General features: G+C 39.6%; 2 protein-coding genes across 2 annotated transcripts in view; one reads left to right on the top strand and one right to left on the bottom strand.

Annotated features, from left to right (window-relative positions):
- The window catches only part of fbn2b (fibrillin 2b), a 102,117-nt gene extending 92,613 nt beyond the window's left edge, over window positions 1-9,504 (top strand). Inside the window, exons 51-65 of the mRNA XM_041791265.1 lie at window positions 22-87; window positions 195-320; window positions 610-729; window positions 834-956; window positions 1,111-1,242; window positions 1,352-1,477; window positions 1,559-1,765; window positions 1,964-2,089; window positions 2,208-2,330; window positions 2,953-3,069; window positions 3,183-3,311; window positions 3,458-3,577; window positions 6,067-6,298; window positions 6,408-6,561; window positions 6,657-9,504. Coding sequence (XP_041647199.1) covers window positions 22-87; window positions 195-320; window positions 610-729; window positions 834-956; window positions 1,111-1,242; window positions 1,352-1,477; window positions 1,559-1,765; window positions 1,964-2,089; window positions 2,208-2,330; window positions 2,953-3,069; window positions 3,183-3,311; window positions 3,458-3,577; window positions 6,067-6,298; window positions 6,408-6,561; window positions 6,657-7,034 — 2,279 coding nt within the window. The 3' untranslated portion in view covers window positions 7,035-9,504. The remainder of the gene's footprint in view (window positions 1-21; window positions 88-194; window positions 321-609; window positions 730-833; window positions 957-1,110; window positions 1,243-1,351; window positions 1,478-1,558; window positions 1,766-1,963; window positions 2,090-2,207; window positions 2,331-2,952; window positions 3,070-3,182; window positions 3,312-3,457; window positions 3,578-6,066; window positions 6,299-6,407; window positions 6,562-6,656) is intronic.
- Window positions 9,505-11,813: 2,309 nt separating this feature from the next.
- LOC121512708 (cortexin-1-like) lies at window positions 11,814-12,631 on the bottom strand. The gene has a single exon (XM_041792111.1). The coding sequence runs from the start codon at window positions 12,629-12,631 to the stop codon at window positions 12,248-12,250; it is 384 nt and encodes a 127-aa protein (XP_041648045.1). The 3' UTR covers window positions 11,814-12,247.
- Between the last annotated feature and the right edge of the window lie 11,016 nt (window positions 12,632-23,647).

Here is a 23,647-nt window from a genome sequence, read left to right as displayed (position 1 = left end):
AACTGTTTGGTGTGTTCTCAGCTGCTTTTGACACCCTGTGTCCTTATGGTCATGGAGCACTACCTGGACCAGGCGAGGCTCGGGAAGGTGAGATGTACCACTAAGATCTTTAAATATAGCAGCCAATTACATAATCTTGTATAAGATAATTGAACAATATCATAACTGTACTAACCCTCTTTTGCACTCTGTAGACATGAACGAGTGTCTGGATAACCCAGGGATCTGCCAGAACGGTATCTGCATCAACACTGATGGTTCGTTCCGCTGTGAATGCCCCTTTGGATACAACCTGGATTACACCGGAGTCAACTGTGTTGGTAAGATAGTTTCTGAAACTGAAGTGAACAAGCAAATGATCTAATCTGTCAGTCAAACTAGAGTAGACTTGGTTACATAGAAAAACACAGAGTCACTTTGAATATGTATTACTACAGCAGAGAATCAAATCTGTTCCTGCAGCTCCTGTAGCGACAAAGCTCAGCTTTATGCATGCTGGCCTACTTTGGACCAACATTAAAGAGTCTAATGAGAGCTTTTAAAATTCTAGGCTCTGCATTAATGTTTCATTGGCTTTAATTAAATCCTTTTTCTGCTCCCACTCTCCAGACACTGATGAGTGCTCTATAGGGAACCCATGTGGAAATGGAACCTGCACCAATGTGGTTGGAGGTTTTGAGTGTTCGTGCCAGGAAGGCTTTGAGCCTGGACCAATGATGACCTGTGAAGGTCAGCCATGCAAACCGTAATACTTAAATACATTCACATAAATACTCTGATTTCTGCATTCTTGTATAGTAACTGAGTATCATATTAATTAACCTTACCTTTAGATATCAATGAGTGCTCCCAGAATCCTCTGCTGTGTGCCTTCCGGTGCGTTAACACCTTCGGTTCCTATGAGTGTATGTGTCCTGCTGGCTATGTGCTGAGAGATGACCAACGCATGTGCAGAGGTAGGAAGAGAAAGTAGCTTTCTTGTTTGCTCGAGTCATGTCATCACTGATTTGTTAGTACTTCTTGGTTTGCAGCATCAATCAAAACAGGATTAGACTGTTTAAATTCAAGCTGACTGTTGTCTGATGGCATATTGTTATTGTACCTCGCCAGATCAAGATGAATGTGCTGAGGGTTTGGATGACTGTGACTCCAAGGGTATGACCTGTAAGAACCTGATTGGTACCTTCATGTGTATCTGCCCTCCTGGCATGCAGCGCAGACCAGATGGAGAGGGATGCATGGGTGAGTAAAAGTGTTTCAGGCAATGTCAGAGGTTCTCACTCAGTATTTACTGTGATTATCCACATATTCACTCTCTTCTTTTGCCACCCTTTACTCTGAATGCTGTTAGATCTGAATGAGTGTCGTGCCAAGCCTGGCATCTGTAAGAATGGCCGCTGCGTCAACACAATCGGAAGCTACCGTTGCGAATGTAATGACGGGTTTGAGTCCAGCTCCACTGGAACTGAATGCATTGGTAAGATCAGATCTCCTGAAGGGTTTGTCATAATGTGTCCCATCCATCTCTAAACACTCCTCCTGACACTCTTTCCTTTAGACAACAGAAAAGGCTACTGTTACGCAGAGGTTCTGCAGACGATGTGCCAGCAGTCCAGTACCAGCAGGAATAGTGTGACAAAGTCTGAGTGCTGCTGCAACACGGGCCGTGGCTGGGGATCACAGTGTGAGCTCTGCCCTCTGCCTGGCACCGTACAGTACAAGAAGATGTGCCCACTCGGACCTGGCTATACCACAGATGGTAGAGGTGAGAGGAACAGCAATAAATCATGTCAAGGAGTTTATTCTTATACAGTCACTGCTGTTCTTCAAGTAGTACAAAAAGCAGGATAGAAATAAACAAGTCATCAGTTTTGTTGCTTCTATAAAGTAGAAACACTCAAAATCATGGAGAAATTAAAAGTGTGTATGGCTGTGTAAGTTCTTGTCTGAAATGTATTTCCAGACATCAACGAGTGCCAAGTGATGCCAGATCTGTGCAAGAACGGTCAGTGCATCAACACCATTGGATCCTTCCGCTGCCACTGTAACATGGGCTACAAAACTGACTTCACCGCAACTTCCTGTGTTGGTACGGCCAATCTCCATCCCACCTATACTCACTCACCTTATTGTTACTATATTTTACTGCATACATTCAGCATCTCTACATCTCCACAATTCTCATGCCCCCTGTGTGCATATTACAGATATGGATGAGTGCGCTCTATCTCCAAAGCCTTGTAACTTCCTGTGTAAAAACACAGAGGGCAGCTACCTCTGCTCCTGCCCCAGAGGATACAGCCTGCAGCCAGATGGGAAGACCTGCAAAGGTAGGATGGCAATTTGTTTGTTGTTTGTGCTTTTTTTGTCACACCTTTCCATACAGCATTACATAACAATTAAAGATCTGGCAGAGTGTTACACTGCCAAAACTTGAATCTAAGCAAGTATATTGAATTTTATAAAAAAAAAAAATCCACTTATTACCTGACAAGCCAGATAAAAAGTTTACTTTTAAAAGAAAGCAAAGACATCAATATTCCCTTTAGTAGGTTGACTATCTAAAGCAGACAGTACTATCTTATTGAGATAAGACATACAAATTAATGGGGATACAAAATAGTGGATTTTTATTTAAGTTAATACAAGAAATGCAAAAATATTATTTTGGCTGATTTTCTTTTGTATTTTTCTGGACTAGTCGTTTGAATGTGGCTAAAAAACATGGAAAAAAAACCATTAAACTAGTAGTTAGAGAAATACACTCAATTAGATCAGAGCTCTTTCAGCTCTTTCTATGCTCTGAAAACACAAATAGTCCAGACATGTTATCTAAGAATCAATAAATGTATTACACTAATAGACCAGTTTTCCAAGCATGATTTTTTTAGCTCACATCTTACCCATTACCTGTTTGTTTTTGTTGTGATACTTTCTTTTTTCTCTGTTAAGATCTTGATGAATGTTCCGCCAAGCAGCATAACTGCCAGTTCCTGTGTGTCAACACCATTGGAGGCTTTACCTGCAAGTGTCCTCCTGGCTTCACACAGCACCAGACTGCCTGCATTGGTAAGTACCAGGCTGAAGATCACTCACTTTTTGCCTCATAGAGAATCAGAAAATCATAAAAAGGTAACCTATTTCAAATAGATCTCAGTAACTGGTGTCTCTTATTTTGCCAGACAACAATGAGTGTGCAGCTCAGAACAGTGTGTGTGGTTCCCGGGCCTCTTGTGTCAACACGCCTGGTAGCTTCAACTGTGAATGCTCTAAAGGCTTCTCTTTGGACAGCTCAGGCCTGGAGTGTGAAGGTAAGAAGACAAAGTTAATTACATTTACTTCTTCATATCCAAAGTCATTGAGACATGATTCTGTCCTGTAGAGGTACAAGTGAGTTAGATTAGTTTCCCTCTTTAAAGGCATAAATTTGAATAATTTTTCCTCCCATTTTCCTCAGATGTGGATGAGTGTGGCAGTAACCATCGTTGCCAACACGGCTGCCAAAACATGCTTGGAGGCTACCGCTGTGGCTGTCCACAGGGCTATGTGCAACACTACCAGTGGAACCAGTGTGTGGGTGAGTCTGCCAGGCTGGAGTAAGGAGCATTAGAAGCATGGGAGTGAGGAGAAAAGAAAAAAGAGGATTTTTGTTTCATGGATGAATTTCACGTAATGAGGGAGAAAAGCTGATTAAAGTGGCATTCCTGGTTACTTGAGGGCATTGAGGGATGGCTCACAGTGTTAACCAAAAAGGCCACTTTTAACAGCTTTTCTCCCTCTTTTAGTGAATCTCATCAATGAAAGAAAACAGTGGTTCACTGTTCAGTAAATACACCTTATGGAGTTAAGTTTTAGTGTCCTCAGTACAAAATGACAAGTAAGCAACGGAGGTGGGTGAGGCTAAGCTACAAGTCACATGGTTTGCACATGTCAAGTGGGGCTACAACATTACAGGTCAGGGAGATGGAGAGCATCGTAGAGAACACTTGGAACAATAGAGAGAGTAGAGAGTAGTCATACTCCATAACAAGTAAGCAGTACAAAACATCAATGATATACAGCGACATAACAACAGCTTGTAGTAGCCACTTATACTTTCCTATGACAATCTGTGTTTTCACAGCAATGATAAATATGCTGTGTCTGTCACAGTGGCTCTGTCATGATTATACCAATAACAATACAGCTATAAACAATTAGAATTTTCAGTGCTCAAAAGCTTTTGGAGATTTTGCAAGACAGTCTAAAACACACTAAAACTTTTGAGATGAAATCAGATTAAACATTGAGTTTGGGGTTAGTGTAAGGGTTCAGATAGGGATTTAGTTAAAAGTCCGACCTGCAAAACCTGATTACTAACGCTTAATAAAGCCAAGTAAACGGTATGCTTACGGGAAACACTTGTCCTGCTAGTTCTAAGGCAGCCAGTGTAGCTTACGTAGGTCTATTAGCTGTGTAGCTACATAAGGTACATATCTACATTTTCTATGAAGCTAATTCAACTTTGACTATGTTTGCTAACGCTCACTTTGGTAAAGCTAACTTAGCTATAGACAACTGAGCTACGTAGCTATGTAGCTAAAGTAGGTTAAGTAAAGCTTACAAAGCAGCTATGTAAGCTATATAGATACATTATCTTTGTGGCTACGTTTGCTAAAGCTTGAGTTGCAAATGCTAGCTATCTTTGTTTTTTGCTTGGTCTGTAATGTTTGCAATGTGGTTATTACCTCCGCCAAGGAGGTTATGTGATCAGGTGGGTTTGTTTGTTTGTTAGCAACATAACTCAAAAAGCTGTGGAAAGATTTTGATGAAATGTTCAGGAAATGTCAGAAATGGCATAAGGAAGAAGTGATTAGATTTTGGGACTGATCTGGATCACCGTCTGGATCCAGGAATTTTTTAAAGGATTCTATACTATTTGGAGATAGGGCTAATGGCGAATGTCTGCGTTGTTACCACTTTATACCAGGAGATAAGTAGGCGGACGTAAGTATCTTCAATCCCGGCAGCATTTTTGGGTGTGTTTCTATTCAAAGTTTTGGAGTTTATAGAGTTTGAAAGATGCATGCCCGGTCAAGGAGACGAGTCAGAGTGTAACAGAGAGAAAGACAGTGAATTGTACTGAGAATACTCACAATGCTGGGAGAAATAGAGGAATATTCACCCTGTGCCATGACTTCAAGTGTTGTGAGACCATGGGTGAGACTGTCAGTGCATCTGTTGGCACCGGCAGGCAATGCTCCCGCCATGACAGTCCACCCATAGTGAAGCCAATGCTTTGCCTAACCACGTGTCCAACGCACCAGGGAGGGAGTCATCAGCAAATACCGTGGTGGGGGACACGTGGGGACGGATCCAGGATTTTTTTTAAAGGATTCTTCACTATCGGGAGATAGGGCTAATAATGGAGGTCTACACTCTTCGAGTGCTTTTCTAGTTTCATGAATGTAACCTCCAGACTTTGTTTATGAATAAAGTTGAATTTAAAAAAAGAAATCAACAACATGAAAAACATTGCACTTGAAAATTACAGTAGTTCCTTTGTGATAGAAACGGTGCATCAGATGATTGGTCTGTGAAAGTGGCCATTACAGGTGAACGGTCTGCAGCCACACCCCTCTTAATTTTTGGGTGAATGTAAAAACTCATCTAAAAAGTATACAGCATTTGTTTATTAAGTTTATCTGTGTCAGGGACATTGTATAAAATTACATTAGTCTCAAAAAGAGAAAATATGCTTTGCACCAGATTTAGCTTGCTAGCTAATTTCCATCTGTAGTCCCTTAACATTGGAGTAGTCATTTGCATTTCAAGGCAAAATTACAAATTGTAAAGTTAAAGATGAATTGGGGGGGGGGGGCTGAACTCATTTTTAAAATTCATTGTAATGGCCCTCTAGTGAGCAGAAATAAAATTTTATTTAATTTATATTTTCTCTTTTTACAGATTTTACAGTAGTCTTTGGATTTTTAGCCATCAACATTGAAATCACTTAGAACTCTTATTACTGTGTTTAACATCTTCATACATGCTCCCTATTAATTTTTGTTGTATTTCCTTTTGCAGATGAGAATGAGTGCCAGGGAGGATCAGTGTGTGGATCTGCCTCCTGCTACAACACTCTGGGCAGCTTCAAATGTGTGTGTCCTTCTGGCTTTGACTTTGAGCAGGGGGCAGGTGGATGCCAAGATGTGAATGAATGTACTACAGGCACCAACCCCTGCATCTATGGCTGCTCTAACACTGATGGAGGATACCTGTGCGGCTGTCCTGGAGGTTTCTACAGAGCTGGACAGGGGTAATGGAACATGTCTTCGAGACAGATTAAAGAAATCAGTAGTGAAAAGTGGCACAGAGTGGGAATTTGAAAGGATTTTTAATAAAAACTCATTTTTGTCTCCACACAGTCACTGTATAACAGGCTCAGGTCTCTCAAGCCAGTTTGTGGAGGGTGAGGATGAAGACAGCCTGTCTCCTGAAGCCTGCTATGAGTGTAAGGTCAACGGAGGAGGAAAGAACGGACGACACAAGCGAAATGCTGATGAAAATGAGATCAAAAAGGTATGTGCTTCTAATCTAATCGAATAAAAAGGCATTTGTTTTTCGAAAGAATTAGAAATCTGTGGTTTCACCTCTCCTCCTCTGTCCTTATCTAGGAACCAGAGGTGAGCATGGCCAGCGTGGACACCCAGGACTCCATCCACATGAACCTCTCTCTCTCCCACTTGCTCAACAAAGAGCCTCTCCTGGAGCTCCTGCCTGCTCTGCAGCCACTGGAGAACCACGTCCGCTACGTCATCACCCACGGCAATGTTAATGAACACTTTCGCCTGTTGGAACGCCGTGACGGAAAGAGTGTACTCCGGCTCGGCAAGAGGCCGCCCACACCAGGGTCCTACCGACTAGACATCGCCAGCCTGCGGTTGTTTGGTCCCCGCAGACTACACCAGCTGGAGGAGCAGCACGACAGTGACTACCTACAAGGGGAAATAGGAGATGCCCTGCGCATCAAGCTCTACATCCACCTGCACTGAGCTCAGAGTGTGCTGGCAATCCTGTCCTGGACTGATTCCTAAAGCCTCTGAGTATAACCTGCCCTCTGCCCTTTTTATCTTAAAACTCCCCCCTTCTCCTCCAGCTCCCCCCTGCAGGACCATCCCCACCAACAGGGAGTGATCACGGGCTACGAAAGACTGAGTCAATCAGCCCAACTCTACTACCACTTTGTTACTGTTTATGTTATTATATGTTCATGTTTTGTGTTTTTCCTTACTCTGACTACATTTCCTCTTGCGCCCCTCCCTCCACTTGTACCCGACCCAGCACTCATTTTCCACTCAGTAGACCCAGTGGGGGAAATAGCAGAGAGGTGCTTTGTTCTTTGACCGAGCACCCTGTTATTTAGACAAAATGGCAGACAGATGGTTCGCAAGTCCATGAAGCACTTTTGCAGAGGGGTTTTTTTTATTAGAAATGAGTGCTGAGAGTGGCCAAAACTGTCTTAAAGCAAAAGCTGTGGTAGTATTTAAATCACAGTGCAATATCTAGACTGCTAAACATGAGGCGTAGGGGGCTATCATGATGGTCAAAGAACTTTGTCACCTCTCTGTAATCTTTGGATTAAAATCACAACGCCGGGGAACAAGGTTTGTCCCCCTCTCAGTATTGTAGTGTCATTTAATGTATTTGTGCTATTTGAATAATGTAAACACGAAGGACTGCATCATTTACACAGCATTTCAGGTTCTTAATATCCGTAGCAGTCTGTTTTATAGCTGGATGCAAACCAACCTATAGGTGAGGCAACAGAGAGCTGAGTTTCTGCTCTGCTGTTACTGACTTCTGTCCTGTCTGTGGGCAGCAGCAAGCAGGGATTAGCATGTTTGCGTGCATGTGCGGTCATGTTTTGTTACCTCTTGCTCAGTATGGACATCATACTGCAGTGTTGACTTAGAGACAAAAGAGGGTGCTAGTGTTGCTCAGCATCCATCACAAGCAGGGAATACACCAGTAAGTAGCTCTTAGGCTTAAAAGGAGATAGATCAGGTCACTTTTTATTTATCTCTGTGGGGATTAAGACCTCAGGTGCACTGATTTGGGACCTGAGACACAGCATTTTCATTTTAAATTTGAAGCCCCCCCCATCAGCTGTCAGAGACTTTTGGCTCTGACAACTTTTAACTCCAGAAATGCTTTGGGAGGAAAGATCTGTATTTGACAGCCATCACTAAGAGAGTGAATTTAAGAATAAGCTCAGGTCAGTTCAACTTCTTTGACTTCACTTTGAGCTTGATGTCTGAGACACTCACCTGATTACAGTAGCACAGTCTTAAAGGTACATGACATTATAACATTACCTAAGCTGCAAACAAAGGTAATGTTTTTACAATATAATGGCACGCACAGGTGACAGCAAAAAGACGAATCCATCAGGTCATCTTTCATTTTTTATTTTTTTCTCTCAAAGAGAAAAAAGGTGCTAGATAATACCATCTCTTTTTTACGCTGTACAAAATAAGTGCAGTCATGAATCTGGATTGCAAAAGTGTTTTTTTGTGCTAGGACTTATTGTTTTTGTTGTTATGTGTCTGTCTTTGTCCCAGTGCTGAAAAACCAATATTATCAAACTTGCTTCTTGAAAATTAAATTGTATATTTTTAAGTGAATTGTAGATGTTTTTTTAAATGTCAAGGCTGCCAACAAAAACACATAACTCGAGACTGAAGGCCATTAGTGCTGTTGACTTTGCGTTGTTGAGAAAAAAGTAAATGCAGTATTGTATTTGGTGATCATTGACTGTAATGTGTGGAACCACTTCCACCAGTCCAATCAGCACGAAGAAATCCAAACATGTCAGATGTAAAGATAATTAACATTCCTCTCATGTATTTTTTCATAAAGCTATCACTGTCTGTACGATGCCATAAGGATCAATGCAAACAACCATCTTCAGCTCGGATCTATGGTGCTAAATAATATTTTTCTTTTAACATTCAAGGTTACTGCACTCTCCACAGCCAAGGCAATGTCTATACACATAACCATTCTTCTAACCTGGGAATATTTGTATACTCTGTAACGTTATTGCCAGTTTGTAATTTCTTTCTTTTATTTGCCACTATGTTTTAAAAAGCAGTGTATTGCGTGTACGTACTGTATCTCAGCTTCACTGTCAAACTTGAAACAATCATCATCTGCTCGCATTAAAGTATGTTTATACTTTATGAAACAAGGAACCTGTTACAGTTGTTGAAGTGTTCTCAGTAACCTTAACATTTGTTACAAGAGTCCAGCTTAAAGCTGAAATGACAATCATCTTGCCACATTTTACAGATGAGGATTATAAAGTCAGCCATCATGACAGATCTTTAAAGATTTTAAATATTCATCCTCTCTGTGCAAAGACAAACCAAAGATTTCCAAGCACCAAAGTTTGTGATTCACATCATATTGTAAACTTCTGTCCTGTGACATTAATGGCAATAAAGTATTGTGGGTTATATTTTTAAATCTTTCGCCCTGAGTTTTTTTTTCCTTGGTGTGTCATAAAAATGAAACAGGCTGGAAAACTAAGTAGTAACCATTTTATTTAATTTCCAACAAAACAATGTGGACCTTCCTCACAGTCACTGGAAATTCAAGGGTAGTTGAAGAAGAAAGTCATTTTTTATCTTTACAGATTCAACCTAGTATATCAAAAACAAAGCTGATAGTCAGAAAAATATGCAGTTACAAAACACAACAGAAAAGCAAAGCTACCTGCTTTACCTCCTTCTAAGACGTGGCTGCATGACTACTTAAAAAAATCCACAGTCTAGAAATTTATACAGTAGGAAGAAAGAGGATGGACAGATAGCAAAAAGACTCCAAAACTTGAGTCAAGAATAGAAAAATAAAGCTTTTTTTCTTGCCTAAAGGTTGCGGTTTGCCTCATCACCACAGCTGGCAGGCTGACTTAAGCAAAGGACACAACCAGTGAACATAAAGTCTACTCGCAGTAATTAGGCTATATAGTTTCAGTATGGCTTTTCAGTTATAGACACAGAAACACACAAAACATACACAGAACATTGTTTGGAGACACAGACTACCTGCTCAGGCTTAAAAAAGCATCTGAAAATGCAGAGGATTATTTAAAATAAAGCATACACCAATGGACATTGACTCTTTAAAGGGGCATCTGCTCAAGAGTAAGGTCCTTCATTTAGCTCATCCAAGCTCCACCGTTTATTAAATGTTGACTGTTCTCATGACGAATGCAGCCTTGAGGTTAAAAACTGTATTATTCACAATATTTATACAGCAATATGTTTCAATTGGACATCACACTTGGGTTGAGCAGCTCAAATGCTGTTTTATCTCTTACTTGTTTTCTATGTCAGGGGTTCTCAAACTTTTCCACCCATGACCCCAGAAATAACAGTACCAGAGACTGAGGACCCCCACTATACCTGACGTGCAATTAAACACAACAGTGCATATTCAAGAAAAGTCATGGGCAGACTATCATTTAAAGGGTATTTTAAAATATTGCTGTGATCTTTTGATTAAATCCCACCAAATTGCCATGTTTTATACACATATTTTATAGCAATGGGCACATATACAGTTCGAAATAGTTAAAAAATATTCTTTGAATTTTGGAAGTCTGGCAAACCCCATCAAATTTAAATTTAGACCAAATTTCAAGGTGAGACAATGCCTTTGATTTAAGACAGCAAATGTTAGCATTCCGACTTTCCCAAAAACACAGTTAGCTAGTAAACAAAATCTTTAGTTAGCTAATAATCCCATTATACCTTATAAACACATTTCCTATCATATAATACACGTAATTGTGATGTTGACTTACAAAATGCTGTTGAATCTACAATCCCTACTATAAGCTAGATAACATAATCTTGAACTAGCTTCCGCGGCTAGCTAGCTAACATTCTGAAAGAGAAGTATTAAAACCTTTTAAGATAAAATCATCTTAAGCTGGCCAATAATAACATTAGCTTGCTAAAATGTTTTGAAGCAATGAATTTATAACTTTCTAGTCCATTATAAGTATTGCAGGGGGATTTAATTTGGTTGCCTTAACTATTTTAAATCAAAATTTTTAGCTCATTAAAATCTTAAGCTAACATACACGTGTATTAGCCAGCTAACATTCTGCTAAATAAGTATTAAGCTTTTTTAGTTAACATAATCTTTAGCTGGCCAATAATGTTAGTTTGCTCAAATTTCCAGAAGCAAGGAATTTGTAACTTTCTAATCTATTATTGGTTATGAAGGGAAATTTAATTTTGTTGCATAAACCATTTCAAGACATAATTTTAGCTTGCTAATAAAGTATTAAGCTAGCTTACATTCTGCTAAGGAAGTATACAAACTTTTTAGTTGAAATTATCTTTAGCTAGCAAATGATAACATTAGCTTACTAAATTTTTCTGGAGGAACTTCGGAAGTTATAACCCTCTAATATTGGCAATGCAGGGAAATTAAATTTTTATGCTTCAACCTTTTCAAGACAACATCACTTTTAGCTAGTAAATAAAGTCTTTAGTTAGCTATTGTTTCCAGTAGCTATAGCATACATTTTGGTTAGCAGGAAAATAATGCAGTTAATATTTGCTCAAAAGCCATTAAATGCTAACATGAGCTGTTGTAAAACATTCATTGTCAAGACACATAAATCGGCTTATCAAACCACCAGGTTTTGACTCTCTGTTGTCCTTTTATCAGCTGATAAACTGTGACACAACCTTGAACACAGATATTCAGCATTTATCAAGGCATTTGAGCTTCCAGCCCTACAAAATCTCAGCCATCATAATACAGTGAATGTTGAGTGTATGTGGTCTGTCATAAATCATACAGCGTTCAAATACTGACAAGCCTAACAGTTTGTAAAATGTAGCCCTAAAGTGATGTGGTGTGAAAACATGTTGGATTAGTACAGTAGTTCAGGTTAAGGCAGCTGTGCAGCTCAATATCTCTGTCCTTCGTGGTCCAACGTTTGGTTGTTCTCAGTATTTGGCTCACATAGATTTCACAACAGAGTTGTTGAATCAGGCCAGTTACACGGGGCCCAGAACCTTCAGATACACCAATACACACGCAGCAGTACAGTCAATATACCAGTTACACTCCAACATTAGGTTAATCTCCCCCCAAGAAAGCATTCATAATGTTCTTGTCCATTTATAAATCTGCAATAAACATTCTGTGCGCGATGAAATATTCCTCACATTTTTTTTCCCTACACCAATGCATAATCAAACTGGCCCCTCTCCAGCCCCTCCTTGTGGTCAGTCCAGGATGATGCAGGCATGCGGCTGTAGGGGTCCAGCAGGATCCTGAAGCACCTGACCAGCAGGAAGACCAAGAAGAGCATGAGAAGGCCTACGAAGGCCAAGGCGGTGCGCTGCTCAGTGTCCACCCCAACCAAAGCCAGTGGAGGACTGCTGCTGCTGCCACCGCCAGGACCGCCAGGGAGTGAGGAGCTGGCCGGGGACAGCAGCAACTCGTAGTCAAGTGTGGGCACATCATTCATCCTCCACGGGGCCCGTAGGCAGGGCTTACACACTGACTGGATGGTTGGTGTATTGGGAGGAGGTGTGGAGAAGGAAGGGAAGGTGTTCATGGGGGAGAAGAGACCAGGCTTGATTCTTGGAGTGTGACAACAAAGTTTTATAAAAGGTGGTTTACAGGGGTTTTATTAGTCTGTTTTTTGGGTGAAGGTTACTCAGAATAAGAACTCAGATAAGTGAGCAGGTAGTTAACAAACAAAACACTAGTGCAATGCCACATCACATATTCCTCAGCTGGCCAGTTTATTTTGACAAATCTAGGTCAGTCAAACTGACATGACCTAGAAAAGTCTGGCCCTAATCTGCTCCGACAATGTGATAGACACATACAAAAACAGTCTTCAATTATTATGCACTACTTTTTTAGTGCCATGAATTTTGAAAATAACTGACTAAAGAGTCTAATGAAGCTCTATGGCTTTCTATTTGAGTGTCCGACCCTTAGGCAGTTACAATTTTAGAGTATTTATCAGGGACGCTCTGCCACATCAGCTCTCATACTGACTCTCAATCAGAGCAGACAGAGTGTTTCTGCTTTCGACTGCAAACAGGTCTGGACTACAGTCAAGGTTGTGTTCTCTTTGGGAGATAATGGTGTGCAGGAGGACTTCTAACGTTATATTTGGTCTGGCTGTTTCATTACGTGTTGGGGTGTGGTAACACAACTGAGAGCCAAACCAAGGTGTTAAAAACACAGGGCTATTTCTAGCATCAATAGAGGCCAACACCAGGTGTGTGTCTGTGTAGGTGTTTGTGTCTGGCTAATGGGATCAGAAGGTCAGCAAATCGATTGCCCTGAATATAAAACAGTGCATCATCAGCATAGCAAATGATGTCAACTAAAGGCAGCACTTTACCTTTTCAGTGGATAACTGGGTTAGAGGTGTCAGGGTTCAGGCCTGTAATAGGGCTTTCTAAGATGGGATGAGGTAGGGAATGAGTGTCCTGGTGGGTTTGTATTTCTGTTATTATGTTGAAAGTATTCTTATCCAGTTTTTTTCTTCACTTTAATGAGAGCAAAGTCTGTTTATGCTCCGGCAGTCATCTGCAGACATGAAAAAGGGGTTGATGCCAGATGTAATGTCATCAGAGAGTCCTGGTGATGGACCGCAGCTCCTTTTATCTCACCACCTGAAAGAACAAGAGACACCTGGTTAGCATTAGGCCAAAATGTTACCAATAAAGCTTTAGTGGGGGCATTTAATTCGCACAAATCCCTTAAAATAGAACAAAAGGCATTGCATTAACTTTTCCACCAGCACTGATTGTTGCTAATGTGAACCATAAGAAGACTGAATCATTCCTTCCTCATTTCATCATACAATGTGATCATTCTCACCCTTTGTTCATTAAGTAACAGTGACAGTGACATTAGCCATCTGCATCCCCTGTAATGACACTCAATTAGTAAGCTTATTATGGTGTCATTAAGGACACATTAGCACTAATGAATGCACAATTATAAACACTGATACTGCATTACATCACCCTCATTTTTCAGAGCACTGTTACGGTCTGCCATTTGTGCACTTGTTGACCCTGTTCATTCATTCATTCACATGACGGAGGAGAAGACAAAGTGTTATGGAGCCTTATTAATATTCTAAAATCGTATCACTCATGGTGGACTGGGTTTCAAATCATTTAGGGAACAAAACTTGCAAAACTATTTCACCTGCTCATCTGAATGGAATGGTGATGGGGGTTTAAACTAAAGTGATACGCTGAGATGAAACGGATGGATGGACAACCTGAAACTACAATGCCTCCAGCCTCGGCTATCACTTGTGCAGAGGAATGAAAAATGTTAAAGTCAGAGTAATTTAATAATTGTATGTATGGGAAAAGTTTTATAAGTCTGAAATTGATAAGACTTGGCGTATCAAGATGAAATTAAACAGTGCCTATAAAAAGTATTTACCTCCTTGAATGTTTTACCCTTTTATCAATGTCATAAATTGATTATTGATTTAAAAAAAAAACTTTTAAATGTCAAAGTGAAAACAGTTTTTCACAAAGTAATGTCAATTAAATAAAAATATGTAGGGTATAAGAAGTGAAAATATAAGTCAGGGGATGAATATAAAAAAATACCAAGGTGCTGAACATCCCCTTGAGTACAGTTAAATTCATCATCAAGAAATCTGCCTAGATCAGGCTGTCCTAACAAACTGAGTGACCATGCAAGAAGAAGACGATAGAGAGAGGCCACCAAGACACCTATGACCACCTATACTCTGAACAAGTTACAAGCTTCAGCAATTGAGATGGGAGAGACTGTGCATACAACAAGTGCTGCCCAGGTTCTTTACCATTCAAAGCTTTATGGGAGAGTGGCAAAGAGAAAGCCACTGTTGAAGAAAACTCATATGAAACCTTGTCTGGAGTTAACCAAAAGGGAGGCATGGGAGACTCTAAGATCAAGTGGAAGAAAGTCTGATGAGACATAAATGGTGCCCTAACTCTGGCCATCAGACAAGACGCTATGTTTTGCGTACACCAAACACTACACATCACCACAGACACACCATCCCCACTGTGAAGCACAGTAGTGGTAGCATCATGCTGTGGGGATGCTTCTCGGCAGCCGGCCCTAGAGGGTTTGTAAAGATAGAGGATAAAATTAATGCAGCAAAATATAAGAAAATCCTGAGGGACAATCTTATTCAGTAGTGGTGTGACAAGATCTCGTGCTACGAGATCTTGCGAGATCAAAACGCCACGGGATTTCTCATCACGGAAAAATCCATTTCGCAAGATCAATATTCTGCAGACACTTGGAGCAGAAGGTCTCCTTACTGAAATCAATACCAAACTGGAAATGATAAAAGATCCCAAAGATGCCCTTATTGTTGGTGGGAGAGCTAATAAAGAAACAGAGTGGATCCGTGACCCATTCAGAGCACAGCTCCACCCCCCACCCCCTCCTCCAAGTGCGCTACTTGGGGCTGCACATGATCCGCAAATGCGTAATGAGTTCATCATAAAAATCCAAAATAATTAAATGCTGCTGCTGGAAACCTGTGCAGTCTCTGTGAGGAGAATACAAGGTTTATTTAGGTCGTGTATGCGCGCAGATTCACTCATAGTGCTGGTATCTTTGACTTTGTAACTTTTATTCAGTCGCTGCTTCTTCATGTTTGTTTTCATCTCACCGTCTGTCAGTCACATACATCTGCTGATGGCTGTGCTATCATCAGTCAGAACCTTAACATGAGTAGCACAACAGGCCGTTGTATACTGCAGCAGTAAACTTAGCAAAACAGACTCTGTTTGAGCGCCATAGAGTCCATTGTTAGCTCCAAAAAGTGAAGTTCTAGCTCCAATTAAATGCGCCTTGTTTGTTGTCTGACAGCAGACACACACTCACTCACCAACGTACACACATTAACACACACGCTCATCTGTGCGTCGTGTCCAACACAGTCAAAGCTCATATGAGAAAAAAGACCACAAAACAATAAAAAAAGCTATTTCTCTAATTTACTGTAAAAACAAACGTGTTATTGACAGAAAGATAGTAAATAGTGTTTAAAGTACTTTCAAAATATTCTAAATGCTTTTATTATTATTATTATTATTATTATTATTATTATTATTATTACCTCCACCAGGGAGGTTATGTGATCGAGTGGGTTTGTTCGTTTAGTTAGTTAGTTAGTTAGTTAGTTTGTTAGCAACATAACTCAAAAAGTTGTGGACAGATTTGATGACATTTTCAGGAAATGTCAGAAATGGCATAAGGAAGAACTGATTAGATTTTGGGACTGATCCGGATCATCGTCTGGATCCAGGAATTTTTTTAAGGATTCTGTACTATTGGGAGATAGGGCTAATGGTGGAGCACTGCACTGTTACCACTTTGCACAGGGAGATGGTGGACATGAGTAACTTGAATCCCAGCAGCATTTTGGAATTTATGTAATGGCCCTCTAGTGAGCAGAAATAAAAAATATAGAATTTATATGTGAAATTATTCTTTGTCTTAATTTATGTTTTCTCTTTTTACAGATTTTACAGTAGTCTTTGGATTTTTAGCCATCAACATTGAAATCACTCAGAACTCCTGTTACTGTGTATAACATCTTCATACATGCTCCCTATTAATCTTTGTTGTATTTCCTTTTGCAGATGAGAATGAGTGCCAGGGAGGATCAGTGTGTGGATCTGCCTCCTGCTACAACACTCTGGGCATTTAAACATTTCTGAATAGACCTGATTGTTTCGCAATTATGACTTTCAGCTGTATCAAGGACATATTTCCCACTCATGTATTTTTTTTTTTTCCAAAATAAAAAAAAAAAACAAAGTGTAAAATCTTGCCTCATCTCGTAGGATAAGCGTCTCGTCACACCCCTAGTATGTAAGCATTGATAGCTTATTCAGTACAACAGGAGTTAGTTCAACCCCTTAAAGCCTGTTGTATCATATTTGATACATACTTTTATGATACCTCTATCTAATCAATATGATGAATGATAAAAATGCCCTCAAGTGGATTATCAGTTACCAAAAACACCTAATGTATCAAATGAGATACAAAAAATATATATGTTAAATTTAATGAAAATTTGTGGGGTTTTTTGGATTTCAGTAGAAAGTTAAATAATCATTTTACTCCCAAAAAATTAGAAGTTTCTGTCTATAATTTGTGTTTTAAGGCTCTAATGGGTTAAACATTTCTGAATAGACCTGAGTGCTTTGCGATTATGACTTTCAGTTGTATAAATGACATATTTTCCATCCATGTATTTTGTTTCCAAAATTTGGAAAAAAAAAAAGTCTAAAATCTTGTCTTGTCTCATGAGATAAATTTCTCGTCACATCCCTATTATTCAGTCTGCAAGAAAACTTCGGCTTGGGAGATTTTTTTTCCAGCAGGACAATGACCTGAAGTATACAGAGAAAGCTACACCGAAATGATTTAAAAACAACAAGATGAATGTTCTGAAGTGACCAAGTCAAAACCCAAACCTTAATCAAAAGAGAATTTGTGGCTGAACTTGAAAAGGACTTTTCACGCCCCATGCAACCTGACGGAGCTTGAGCAGTTTTTCAAAGACAAATGAAGTAAAATTGCAGTATCCACACAGACTCAGTGCTGTGATTGCAGCCAAAGGTGCATCTACTAAATACTGACTTGAAGGGGATGAATATTTATCTATCCTATTTTACACTACATATTATTCATTTAATTGACTTTACTTTTTGGAAATCTGTTTTCACTTTGACATTAATGAGTTGTTTTTTTTTTTGTAAAATATTTTTTGTCAAAATGCCAAATTAAATTGACCATGATTGATTTATAAAATCAATAAAAGGGTAAAACGTCCAAGGGGGTAAATACTTATTATAGTCACTGTAAATTCAGGAATGAGGGAAACAGAGGAAAATAGAAAGCTGGATGCACAAAGTGGAAGTTTGTGTCATGAACAGGCAGCAGAACAGAGGACAGAGCAGAGGTCTGCTGGCTCTAACTGGACCGCCCTCCCTCGATATAACCGTGCCAAATGCCTTTTCTATATTCTCTCTGTGTCTGTTTCTCTGCTGCTTTCAGTTCAAAGGTTCTATCTGCTGCTTCATCAGTCAGTGTCTCCAGGGCGCTCAGTGCACCAGAGTCAGGCTGGCAGCAGGGAACAAGCCTGGGAGGCGGCACTCCCACTGTGAGTGAATATGCACTTTGGTGTGTTGACAAACAGACCTGCTGTGTGTGTGTGTGAGTGTTTCACTATGGCCCATCTGTGACCGCTATGAACTACAACCCCCAAAAAGGTGAGAAAACCTTGAAACTGTTTCAAGGACTCCATTAGGACTAAAACTGTCACAGCCTTTAGCTCTACATCAGAACTGCATTTCAAGTGCCATTAACTGCTGTGAGACTTTTATTTTGAAGTTTGAAACCAAATCCATTTATCGTTTCAGGTGTTAAAGCTTATTAGGAGAACTGCCCCAAAGAATTTGTATTAAGGTAACCTTTTATTTGTTTCATTGGTTTTCAAGCTGCAAAGTGTTTTAGTATTTTTTGATTGCTCTTATATTTCATTTCCTATGGAAATTTACAGGTGCAACTCAGAAAATTAGAACATGTAAAGATTCATTTTTTTCTTATTTACTTCAAAAAGGTAAACTTCCATGCATTCTAGAGAAAAAGTCAAATATTCCAAGATGTTTTTGCTTAAATGTCAATGATTATGATTCCTGAGACTTCATTCTCTCATCTGGTTCAGTACACGCAACTACAATCATGAGGAAGACTGCTGACTTGACAAATGTCCAGAAGACAATCATTGACACTCTTTGAAAGGAGAGTAAGCCACAGAAGGTCACTGCTGAAGGGGCAGGCTGTTCTCAGAGACTTTAGCAAAGCATATTCATGGAAAGTTGACTGAAAGGGAAAAGTGTGGTCAGAAAATGAGCACAAAAAAACCCCAAAAAAGCTTCACAAAGAGCTATCTGAGTTTGGTTTCAGTAGATCAAGAGTCACCACTCAAAGTCCAGGAAATGAGCTTCAACTGTTGTGTTCGTAGTAGGGGCGTAACGGTACAGAAAAATTTCAGTTCGGTACGTAACTCAGTTTTAAGTCTTGGTTCAGTACAGTAACTGAAGCGAATAAATAGAATTTAATTTATTATTTTTAAAATTAAATTGTATCAAAATAAATAGGCTGAATAAATTACATTTAAATCATTAATAATGCTGCAACCTCCTTCCAAAAGTTCTTCAGTGATTAAAAATATGAATAAATAAATACATTTTTGAATTACTAGGTTATTTTAATTGATATATTGACATATTTTCTACCCATTCTTTAAACACTAAAATTTCCCAGCCAACTAGCGTCTATTCTGCTGATTTCAACACTGACTCCAGCACTGGATTATGTTTTTAACCAATGGGACCTACTACAAAGTTTGAGAGAACTTTTCACAGCCCATCTTGGCAGATTAGGAGGTTAGAGGCTCTGGTTTTCTGTCTGTCTGTGAGCTTTGTTCCACATGTATCTGTTCGGTACATGTCTGTACCGTACCAAGAGGCCCGTACCGAATCGGAACGGTATAAATACACATACCTTTACACCCCTAGTTTCTAGTGTCGAGCCACTCCTGAAATACAGACGTCATCAGCCTCGCACACTGGCTAAGACGAAAAAGAACAGGACCGTTGCTCAGTGGTCCACATTCCTTTTTCCAGATTTAACTAAATTTTCATTTGTAACTCAAGGCCCCAGAGTCTGGAGGAAGTTTGGTGAGGCACAGAATCCAAGGTGCTTGGAACCCAGTGACATTTTCACAGTCAGTGATGGTTTAAGGTGCCACGTCATCTGCTGGTGTTGATCCACTGTGCTTTATCAAGTCTAAAGTGAACCATTTAGGAGATTTAAGAGCATTTCATGCTTCTGTCTGCTTAGAGGCTTTATGGAGCTAATGATTTTCTTCTCCAGCAGGACTTGGCATCTGCCCACATCTGAAACTGTTAAATTTCAGATGGCAAAAATGAGTCTACAATATGTAAGAGTTTCCCTTCTCAAAGTAAATCACAGGAAAAAAATGAACTTTTTCATGAAATTCAATTTTTTTTTGAGATGAACCTGTCAATCATATTTCCAGTAATCCTTTCTTTGAAAAGGACGTATGATAGTACAAGACTTTCTTTTGGTATCTTGCTGAACACTCTGTTTAAAGAGAAAACATCAAAAACTATGAATCTAACCATAAAAAATAATCTGTCTTATTCTTTTTTGTACGACAGTGATACAGAAATATTTAAAGTTTGTTTTTGATCCAATTTATTTATGTTTGCTGTAATCGAAATATTCCACCATAAAATAGGAATAGATATTCAGACATACCAGTTCAATTTTGCTTTGGTGGTATTAAAAACAACCTACTCTCTTTAGCACACTCATACAGACACACACGGAGGCATTAAATACATGTACTTGAACTATGCGTGGGTGCAACATACATACAGAAAAAAACACAGCATATAAAAGCCACGAGCAGTGATCATTTCCACTGTCCACGTGGAAAAGTGACTAAAGGGTACAAGCATGGCCTCCTCCTCTGATTATATTCACACAAAGAAAATTAGAGTCAGCGTTCCTCCATTATCTCCCACCTATCACTGATAAACAGAGGATGATAAATGGACTGAGGGAGAGGATGAATGGACTTAAAAATTAGAGAATGATGCTACACAGAATCTTCCATTACTTCTACACATGGAGTATTGATTTATTTAAGCTATGAACAAGTGTTAAACATATTGTATGCAGACTGGTGGAGTCATTGGCTGTGTGTGCGTGCGTATGAATAAGTCATTGGGAAGAAGAGGGAGGACAGACAGAGATTGCTCAGCTTATTTTCCTCCTCGTTAAGTCTCACTCCCACCATCACCCTCCATCAACCTCACACAGACACACAACACTGTCGTTCACCAGACTCGTCTTGCCTGACTTGCAGAAGTTCTGGCCCACTTCAAAAAAGCCAAATAAATGCACAACTTGCAATTAGCACAGACAAGCTTATTTACTAACAGTGACTATTAAAAGAGAAAGATCTCAAAATCTCATAAGGAAATCACACATACAGCACCACTTTCATCACTTCCTCACAGAGCCATTGGTCAAACTAATAGACAGAACTCATCAGGGTCAATAAAAGGGGAACAGCCACTGAAAATAATTAAGTTACATATCGGGTGACTAGGGTATCATCTTTTACCCTCTTCTTCTCCCTTCCTCACACACAATGGTTCTCTCGTGCATTTACAAGTCACTACAAGTTTCAACTTACAGTCTACAGCAGGGGTGTCAAACGTACAGCCCATGTGCCACTTACGGCCCGTGGGCAGGTGTCATACGGCCCGCGAGATGTTTAGGAACAATGATGGACATTTAAAAAAAATATTAATTTTCATATTTACTAACTTAGGTGTTTGAAATACAAATTTTCACTCGTTTTTCATGATCTATCAATAATATAGAAAATAATACAGATAATATAGAAAAGAAAGATCATGATACAATGCAATAATTGAGTTTAAAAAAGTACATTGCACCCTCTTTTAGAGCAGGGAGGAACATCGTAAAAAGACGCACAGCAGAGCACACAGCAGCGCAACTGCTTCTTCACCTCAGCTCTGCAAACATGTTGTCCAAAAAGAGGCTGATACAGACTGCATGATTTTTTAAGACTGAAGGAGAAGGATTTATTTTGTCTATTTACTCATTTATTTTCTAAGATGAAGATCGTAACCACTGTGCACAGCTGCACTACACTCTCTCATAGAGTTCAGTCCTATCTGCACCTAAGTTTTCCTATTTCGTTCCTCAGGGCTTAAAGAATGTCAGAAATTTTTGCCTTGTTAAACCAAACATCTATCCCTGTGGGTGATTGAAGCTGCTCTCAAGATAGCGAATACTTTCCCTGCATAACTGTCCATCAGCCACAAACGCAGACATTGTATCTAGCCTCTGGTGAGTGACTCAGTTCAATCTCCAGCCTGATTTAACCCCTCATTATAAAAATGTGCGATGCAAAACTAATATCAACTAAATTTACTTATATACGATTTTTAATTTTAGGTCAGCAAGAAGTGAAATTAATGTCTTGATCACTTATGTTAAAGTGGGACATTGTTTATAAATCCTGTAGCATATTTAACTCCAGGTCTCGTCAAATGGTAAAAAATCCTCTCATAACAACAAAACAGATTCTTTATAACTGAACATTTAATCCTAATCTACACACAGGCTGTCCTATGACATGAGAGGTCAGCATTTTTGGTCTTGGTGCAGCACTAAAAGGCATAACCATTATGCACAGAGATGGCCCTGTCCATGACGTGTGCACGGAAGTCAGGGGGATTCAGAGAGACGGACAAGCAGAACAACAACTGCTGGAGCTCAGACATGTGCTTCAAGTCAAGTTTTCACTCAGCAGGTGAGGGTTTGTAGCTCTATAAGCTGTACGATAGAGCAACGGTCAGGGATACATCTCCGCAGGATCCTCCTCCATCTCTCTCTCTCCCGTCTCTATCCTCTTTCTCTCACTTGTTCTCCTCTCTGGACCCTGTCAACTGATCCCAGGCCAGATGAAATAAGGATCAGAACAGATTTTGTGAACACGTTGTCATTTTAAAGCCATAAACAGTCATGCTGAATGTCTATCTATAATGAATATTCCAGGCTTGTAGATTTAGCATCAGTGGATCTTAAAAATGTTAATAATCTGAAAAACAATGCAATGAGATACAAGGAAAGCATATCAATGCCTGACCTGTTTAGATTACTTGCAAGTAGATCCTGTCTAAAGTTGCTACTATATACGGTTTTGTTTATTAAAATAAATATAGCCCGGCCCACAGAACGTCTCACTGGAGCAAATCCAGGCAAAAGACTGTATTTAGATTGCAATCATCTCTTGGCTTCTTTTTTTTTTTTTTCGAGGGGGTTGGGATGGCCAAAGAGAAGCATGAAACATGGGGAAAGAAATGCACCAAGAATGTGTCAACACCAGGAATGACCAGTGCGTAGGGAAACCAGCACACATTTACCTGCTCCACCAACTGAAATAAACCGGCACCCTCTCTAGGGCAAAAGTAGCATGAAAATAATAAATAGAGGGTCATATTGACCTTGTATGTCTATGTTGGTAGAATATGTCTGCATTGTATTTTATGATGACCCTGGTGAGAGCCACAAGTTGATTTCCATCAGTCTATTTGAGTTTTTCTCTAAACTTCAGTTCTTTCTGTTTCCATTATGTATAAAGACACAATGGTGACACTTCTGGTTTGTGCTTTTCAAAGTAAAAGGGCAAATCACTAGAAATGGTGCTTACAAAGGTGATGAATGATCTGTCATTGACTGTTGACTCATCTTTTTATTGTGGCTAGATCTAAGCTCTCCTTTTGATACAGTGGACCACTGTGTTTTAGTGGACAGACTTCAGAATTATTTTGGCATCTCAGGCCAGGTGCTCCAGTGGTCAAGGTCTTACCTGTAAGAGAGAACTCGACATGTCTTATACAACCTGTTCTCTGAGTTGTGCAATTAGGCATGGGGG

The sequence above is a fragment of the Cheilinus undulatus genome, linkage group 7 (genome assembly GCF_018320785.1).
Source record: "Cheilinus undulatus linkage group 7, ASM1832078v1, whole genome shotgun sequence".
In the NCBI taxonomy this organism is placed as follows: domain Eukaryota; kingdom Metazoa; phylum Chordata; class Actinopteri; order Labriformes; family Labridae; genus Cheilinus; species Cheilinus undulatus.
This window is presented reverse-complemented; position numbering and strand designations above follow the sequence as displayed.

Bases quoted from the DNA above. Each gene is read 5' to 3' on its own strand.
- LOC121512708 (XM_041792111.1), bottom strand. From the start codon at position 12,631: ATGAACACCTTCCCTTCCTTCTCCACACCTCCTCCCAATACACCAACC.